The sequence below is a fragment of the Alligator sinensis genome, unplaced genomic scaffold, assembly GCF_000455745.1.
Source record: "Alligator sinensis unplaced genomic scaffold, ASM45574v1 scaffold354_1, whole genome shotgun sequence".
NCBI lineage: Eukaryota > Metazoa > Chordata > Crocodylia > Alligatoridae > Alligator > Alligator sinensis.
Genome location: NW_005842200.1, coordinates 1,163,232 through 1,171,531, shown reverse-complemented (window position 1 = coordinate 1,171,531; position 8,300 = coordinate 1,163,232). Strand labels below are relative to the sequence as shown.

At 40.7% G+C, this 8,300-nt stretch overlaps 1 protein-coding gene across 6 annotated transcripts in view; it reads right to left on the bottom strand.

Annotated features, from left to right (window-relative positions):
- Nucleotides 1-4,790: 4,790 nt before the first annotated feature.
- Nucleotides 4,791-8,300, bottom strand: part of TRAPPC11 (trafficking protein particle complex 11) — a 42,117-nt gene continuing 38,607 nt past the window's right edge. For 5 of the 6 annotated variants that reach the window (XM_006026601.3, XM_006026599.3, XM_014521291.2 and 2 more), the window contains exons 28-30: nucleotides 8,161-8,294; nucleotides 7,362-7,529; nucleotides 4,791-5,850 (exon numbers count right to left, since the gene is read on the bottom strand). In XM_006026601.3, the coding sequence (XP_006026663.1) occupies nucleotides 5,806-5,850; nucleotides 7,362-7,529; nucleotides 8,161-8,294 (347 nt within the window). In that variant the 3' untranslated portion in view covers nucleotides 4,791-5,805. Of the gene's footprint in view, nucleotides 5,851-7,361; nucleotides 7,530-8,160; nucleotides 8,295-8,300 lie in introns of those variants that run through there. The other variant, XR_003094769.1, reaches the window with a different exon arrangement.

Sequence of the window (8,300 nt, the reverse complement as noted above, 5' to 3'; positions counted from 1 at the left end):
GGTCAGTGACACGCCGCTTGGAGTCAAGTTGTCTCCTTCTGCTGGAATGGGATGTGTCCTGTCCCTAGAAACTCACCTGCCACATCTTTATGTTAGAGAGGTGCCAAGACACTTTTCTTGAGAGAGAAAGGATCTGTTATAGGCTCATGAGGTCAGCTCCTCTTTGCAGGGCTCCACCATCCCCATACCCTGCCATAATCATACCCGATGTTCTAGACATGTTCTTAATCTATCAAAATTCTTATGGACTTCCTATTGAGGGTATCCCTCTCATCTCGGTTGCTTGCCCCATTCTTCCTCACACGGGTCCCAAAACAGCCGTTCCCGGTTCAAATCCCACCCTTAACCTTCAGGGTCATCCAGACTTCTCTCTCTCCGGAGTGTTATCTGTACCCGTCTCCTTGCTTCTTTAGGTTCCTGAAGAGGTTATCCTCATCCCCCTCCCAGGACTGAACACACCAAACGGGGAAATCTCCTGTCTTGTCGCTGGCTCTCACCAAGTAAGTTAGATGCCAGGACACTCCTCCGAGCCCCAGAATTGATCCCTCCTCGCACTGTCTCTCCTTTCACCACATCTTCTCACCTCTTTTCTTCCCGGGACCAATGACTGCACTCTTGGCATCCCTTTAAATTTCCCTCCCGGACCAGCTGTGTTTGCTGTGGCAGCATGCGAGTCGCTGCCTTCCCAGCTGTTCCCTCTCTGGGTCTTCAGCGCAGCTCTTTTCTTCTCCCTGGTCGCATCTCTCTCCCTGCTCCAGGATTGAACCAGAACCTTTGATCTGCCATGGCCTCAGCCATTTCCCTCGATAAACCAGGGCGTGGCATCCTTCCTGCCCAGGCTTGCCGCAGTTCACCTTTTGTCCAGGTTCTCCCCTGGTAAGTTTCTTTGTTTTCCCTTGCGTTTTCATGACAGGGCGTTTCTGCCACCCTGTCACACACCAACTGTTTTTAACTCTAGCTAGAAACATTAACTCAAGTGAACATAACTTTTAGCCTGACAAAGGGTTTTTGAACTCAAAAGCTTGCTTAATAAACTATTCTCCAACTATTTGGGTTGGTCTAATAAAAGATATCAAATTCACCCAAGGAACCTTGTCTACGTAACTTTTAGTGAAGCATTGGATGCACTGTCAAGATGCTCAAGAAGGCTAGTTTTGTTTTATGAATCTGAAAAAGATGTGTATATTTAATTTTAATGACTGCAAGACTAATGAAACATCTTTTGATCATTTTTGCCTAGTATGTTGTGCTTTTTATACATAATAGATGATATAGCAAATTACACATAAATAAATATAACTTTATTGGAATGTGCATTATGTTTCAAACTGAATAATATAACCCTGGGCCCTAATATATTAGTAAAGCTTCTAGTTTCTTTTTAACTGGAGAAAAATATATATTGTGTTATATGTGATAATACACTATACCATCCCTACCCTCATTTTCAAAGTTGTAGATCTGCCCATAGGGAAATCAGATAGGATTTATCATATATTTAGAAAAACCTTCTATACAGCAAGAAATATATAGAGTGACACATGTTTTCTAGCAGTAAGTGCTACTTATTCTAAGCACCTATTGATCATTACAACACTTCTGGCTTTATTTGTTAAAACTCATTTGGATTTGTTTGGCCCATTGAATTTGACCTCAGTGCATCACTAACTACCCAAACAGTGAACCCAAACAATACTGAAAGATGTTCAGTCATACATAAAGAACTGGCAAATACTGAAGCAGGGGTGCTTAACCCCTCAGCCCATGGCACTGTTATCTGGACTACAGGGTTCTCCAGATCTGTAGAGCCCTGTGAGCCATGGCCCTGTATACCAAGATCAGGCATGCAGTGTGGTGTGGGACCCAATCCTGGTGTGCGAGAACTGGATGGGGGTAGCATAGGGTCCCAAAGCCTAATTCCAACTCAGCAGAAGCAGCATGGGGCCCCTGAGACTGATTCTATCACAAAGGGGCAGTGCAGGACCCAATCTGGCCCACAGATGAGCCATACACTATTTATCTGGCCTGCAGGGCCAAAACCATTAGCACCACTGCACCGGAGCCCTACATGGAATGCAGGGTCCTGATCAGATTTATTTTGATGTCAGGTGTTTGAACATAGCATGAAGGTACAATGTAGTCTGCTGTCACTACTAAATCACACTGTCAGGTAATAATTGTTAGCACCAAAGGTATAGAAAGGAGTTGGAATCTCTAAGCATAGGATATTAAAGACCTGCATAAAGAACCTAAGGAAAATTAAGCCCTAGGTAGAAAGTTCAGGCTGAGGTTTTAGGTTGAATTATCAATCAAGCCCACACATGAGAAAGGGGAAAATTTTGGATTATACAGGACATGCATTGCACCAGGAAGAAAATTACACCTTATGCAGTCCTATCTTATGCATTTTTCCATCTCCACGTCCAAATACATAAATTTGCATTTTTAATCATGTTTGCTTTATAGAAATGAAGAGCATGACATAATGAAAAATGGGCAACATTTAGAAGTATTGCTAGCAACTGTTTTTAATTTATTTCCCCAAGGCCCAACCCACTCTAATCAATACGGGCACTGTTTGCCAACAGATATCTCTCGTGCTTAGTACGAAAACAAGAGCGCTCCCGGCTTTTTGGGTTATAAAAAGTGAGTGCAAGCTAAGAGCTGCATTTTCTAACGGGTGCCTTGAACCTAAATGTTTGAAAGCTACTGGACTATGTTTTTTGCTCATAAATGCTATGTTGCTTGCTCACCCATTCATCTTCCAACATTCAGTGAAAACTTACTGTGCTGAGATGATGAGGTTGAAGAGATTTGTAGGTATTCTCAGGAGGGAAAAAGAAAGAAAAGATGATTCTCTAGGGCTACCTTCAGATGTCATTGTTGTAGTGCTACCAACTTGGTACAAAATTTACAAACAAAAAATAAAGTGCTATGGGCAGCCAGATGTTCAAAGCAGCCTGGCTGATACATAAAGGAATGCTCTCCACTCCAGGGGCAAAAAGGAGGGCCCCACACCAAGGGGAGCCTGTCAGTGAGCTGAATGTGCTCACTGACAGGCTTGCGAGTTCAGTTCCCAAGCAGCCCAGAAAGCCAGCTGGAGCTCATCTTGGGGTGCCTGGAAGCCTTTTAAGTTTCCTGGTACTTTAATGGACTGCTGATTTTCACATACCCATTAAAGTTCCCAGATTGCAGACAACCACCACACTCTTGCTCACATGGAAAAAGTGAAAGGGCTTTCTATGAGCCTCCAGTGGAGATCCACCCCCAATCACCCTACCTCCTCCACTTACATAGCCATAAGGATGTGTGTAAGGGGGGAGGGGGAGAAATCCCTGCAGGTGGCAGGAAGAACTGACCGGGAGCACAGACAACCCCCCACCCTTGCAATCCAACTGGGGCCGTTCCTGCTGGCCAGTATGCCCACTTCTTGAGCTGCAAGCATGTCATTTAAAAAAGGTGGAAAGTGAGGAACAGAATAAAGATACAACCCATGGCAAAAGTACTTAAAGTTCTTGGATAGCTTTTCTAACTGACGCAAGTTTAAATTTCTGGTTGGTAAATTAGTAGAAGTAAAACAGTGCAAATGTCTGTGGTAAGTTTTACCCTTGTTCTTCAATAGATTGTTACTACAATTGTACCTCACTTATTTTACATAAAATATATCTTACAATTACTAGGGGAAAAAAAAACCGTTTCATTAGAAACATTTTATTCTGTTTGAATTGAATGTGGTACATGGGAGGGGGGAGTGCATGTGTGCACACAGTCTTTTCAAAAGGAGGAGTCCTGGGAGAGAGAGAGCTTTCCATTTTACATCTGTATAGATTTTTTTTTTTTTAAAAGTAGCAGCAGCAAGCTGCCAAACTTAGCATCTTATACTGAAAGTATTTAAACAAAATGTTTTGCTGAAAACCAAAAACAAGCATCTGTGGGCATAAATAGATTTTAAAACTGTTTGAATAAACATGCTGATCTTTTCACTTCTGGAAGCAAGGGACGAGGCCAGTCATCTGAGCAGGTGTCTTAACACAATCTGACAGAGGAGAAAACATAGCTGAGGACAGGTAAAAGAAATATAGGCTTTTCAGCTTGTTTTTTTTCATCCCAATACTTAAACTTCCCTCCAATACTGCTGCATGGGCACCCACAGGAAGACCATATTCAGCTGTAAGTAATGGGTGGTTGAAAACCTCCAACTGAGATTATAAAGCAGCTACAGGTCAGTCGCATCTTATGCAGGGGTTACGTTCTAAAGTCAGCGCGTAAGGCGAAAATCACATATAGGGAAATCGCGTATTACCATGCCAGCGGTGACTGCCTCTGCCTCCCAAACCTCCCGCTGCCGCCATGGAGCTGTGCGGCTGCCGGCAGCGGCGCAGCGCGGGGTGGTGGTGGGGATGGCTGCGTGCTGCCCAGCCACCACCATGCTGCCACTGCTGCCGGCCACACAGCTCCGGGCACGCGTGCAAACTCAAGCCCCGCCCCCCCTCCCACCCCACGTATAGTTGAATTCGCGCAAGTTAAATGCGCGTATGATGGGACTGACCTGTACTTGGGACTAGACTCCCCAGGTCTTTCAGAGAGACGTACAAAAAATAAAACAAGAACAAAACCCAAGCCACTTACTGGCTTCGCTGTAGTTTTTGCCCAAGTATTCCAGGCACTGGCAGAAATATATATATATATATTTTTTTTTTAAACGACGAAGAAAAACATCAAGCTCAGAATATCTATCTGCCAAACCAATGGACCACACACAGCCATTAAACACCGCACAGATCAACAGAATTAAGACACATTCATTTCTGTTTCAGAAATATTTCAGTTACAGCAAATAGTTTAATAGGATTTCACTTATACAATAAATAAGATTTTCCAGGAGATCAAAATTTAGTTGTTTAATTATTTAGAAAGTTAATGGAAATTTTCACAATGCCATTTTTATTTACATGATTTACTGTGAATATTTTAAATACCAGTTCATTTTAAGCTGTACAACACCCGAATGTCTAGCTCTGCACTCATCTAGCAGGAACTGTCAAAATATCTCTAACCTGGAAGCTGTGCATTTTAAGGAACTCAGACCATATCAGGTTAGAGCTGGACTATCCAGCTGTAATTAAATGAGGCTATTCATAGAAGCCTCACATTTTACTGATCACTGCAGAGTAAAAATTATGAACTGTGGCTTACCTGGTAGAAACAGTGCCTTTTAAATTAGTAATTCTGCTTAAGCCATAAGCAAGCCACCCAACGCCAAGAGATTTGCCTGTAGTAGTTAAATCATGGTAGAACTGATAGTCCAGCTTACTGAATACCCGGTTGTGCCCTCCAGTTTTAAATGGCACAAAATAAGCTTCAGTAATAAATCACTACTTTTAATGCTGTAATTCCCAACAAATAGCATGGACATTGCACCTTGAGCCATCATTAGTGAAGAAAACGCTGTTTCTTCTCTCTTTTTTTTGGTCACATGAACTTGCACTTCTCATTTGCATTCTCAAGACATTTTACAGTGATATTAAATAACACTTTAAAGAGCGTTTGACATTCATAAAAGTTAACTTCAAAAGAAAGAAGGTTCTTGTTAAATAGAGCACTGACTCTTTCCATATATTTATTCATTAGAGGAAGTCCATGAAAGACTAAATGTTTTAAACATTAGTTCCACTGATAGTTATAATTGTAATTTAAAAATAAAGTTGTAATTTGTATACAGTTTGATCAAAGCTATGGTTTCAAAAAGCAGTTTTATACATTCTGTGCAACGTCCTATTTAAGTGCATATGTCCATGTCTTCAGTTAAGCAGCTGCAATTGAGGCATCATCTCCTTGTCGACCTTGTGGCTTTAAAAGGAAAAAAGGTGAAATTTTGTAAACAAATCAAGTTAAACACTGTTACAGAATTCATCTAGCAAATGTTCACAAATAAACAAGACGCTACACTATATACCAGTAAGGCCAGACCCTTCCTACCTTCAGAGCAATTCAAATGGCAACACAACATTTATGTTCAAATCCCAAGCCATAAGAATCAATGCTTAAGAGGGGGCCTCTAACCCTTGTGACTGTCCACTAAATTCCAAGGGCATGGGCCTCATTCACATGTCTGAATAGCTCCCAACACGAGCCTGTACCCAATTAAAGCTTGCTGGGTACTACTGTAATATAAACATTAAATTGATATGAAGATTCAGTGCATGAAATATGAATAGTCCTGGAAGGTTCCAGGAGGACTTTCAAATGGAATTCTATAGGAAAAGGAATATTTTAGAAAAGAAATGCAACTGCACCAGATCATTTAAGAAAGAACCTTGGGGTTTGGTGAAGCCAAAGAGAAGGAGAGACAAGAAATAAAATCCCAAAGAGGTTCTCTTGCAAATGCTAGGTGTGTTCACAGCTCCATGCCTGAGGGTAGCAGACCTTTGTGCTGACCTAGCAGCAAGTCTTGGCGACTGATATAGGAGAGATTGATTGACAGCACCTATGAAAAATAGATTCCACCCAGCTCTTAGCTGCAATAAAATAGAAAAATGCAAAACCCGTTTGCAAGGAACAAAGGATTACAGATGTTAGAACAAGCCTCTCAAACACACAAATGAACTCTTCAGGCTGCTCACTCTCTGCTTAAGCTCAGATTGAAAAGGTTAACAATACTCTGGATTAAAAAGCAACAGGGCAAGTTGAAAGAGTAGTGTTCTGGGTGAACTGCTTTAAAACAAATAGGCAAGGGCCCGAGAGAGTATGCAGAAGGCCATGAAAAGCAATCACCAGTCACAAAGTCTACGTAATATTGGGGAATATTACAGATGTCATATATTATTTACACTGAAAATTTCCAGCTTTAAAAGTCATTTAGTGTTATGTGGATGTCAGGCTCTCTCTGAACCCAATACCTAATCACATACTGAAAATCCCATTTCACTGTATGCAATCAATTCTTTCTTTAATTTGTTAACTGTAACCTAATATTATCATTGTATTTGTATCATTCTTGAAACTGGTAAATATTTTAACCACCAAGACGCAAAATATAGAAGGAACCTCAATTCTAGCTGAGACTAGAAGGACAGTATTTATTACTATAGCCTGATTTCAACATACAGTTGCTAATATAGTTCCCACTGCTACAAAATATGTGCTGCAAGAGCTGATTGCCAATGGGCCTCTAGGTATATGCAGTAATTTGCCTATATACACTACACAATTTTGCAAAACAAGTCAATTCTGTTTATACTTAACTGTCTAAGCAAGTTAACAGCATGGAGTACAGATAGAGCAGATATCTTCAAAAGCAAGGCAAATCCCAATAATTTATTTAACAACAAGCAGCCAAAAAGTCTCCCTCAGAACTTTACCTTTACAAAAATGTGCGTTGGTATGAATCGTCTGAGCAACTGATTGGTGAAACTTGGGAACCGGAGCAAGTTGATACTGAGCGATGGTAATTGCTGATACCCAGCCATAAGAGGGTAGAAGTTATACAACATTTCCTGCCGTGTACCTGGGAGGATTCTCAATCGTATCTAAAAATCACAAACAGCCCCAGAAAGAAGGACTATAAGACATATTACTCAGTCTTTACAGTTATACTAAAAAGTTAGAAATAGTGTTTACAACTACTTTCCTCTACTCGATTTGTCTGAAACTCTTTACAAAGTATAATTCTTCTTTTTTCAACATGCATGCATTATATGACAACAGATGCCTGATGAGATTTATTTTCAGTCCTTCTTACATTTAAAAGAAAAAAGTGTGGATGTGTGCTCTCTTCCAGATATATTTCTCCTATTCTTCAGTTTGTACAGCCTTAAAGATTAGTAACTTGAGGGTGACTTGATCAGTTTATAGTAGAGTCCATACTAAGCTCACATGATACAGGGTAACATCTGAAGTACAAAGTAGTACAAACGTGAAAGAAAGGTAGAACATTCATAAACCTAATCTTGGTTGGAGATGAGATGCTTTACAGACTTGTCAGTATTTTGAAGCAAATATTTGGGTTTTATGAATATTTTTCATGGGTATATTACATTATATATAGTATTCAGTGTTTCTTTTAAAAAAAATGCATATTGAAGTCTGCAAGAACAGCTGTGCAAGTCCTCAGTACCATCAGGTTAAACAAACAGGGGTGAGGATGATGAGATTTTGTACCTGTTTTAAACCAGAGAACATGAAGGCATCACTGGGTTCCACTGATACTTCCACATCCTGGACCAAACTGGTCTTGTTTTGCAAGTGATATCTGATTGGTAAGGATTCTCTGACTCGCCCAAATGAAGGCAGATCTTTGG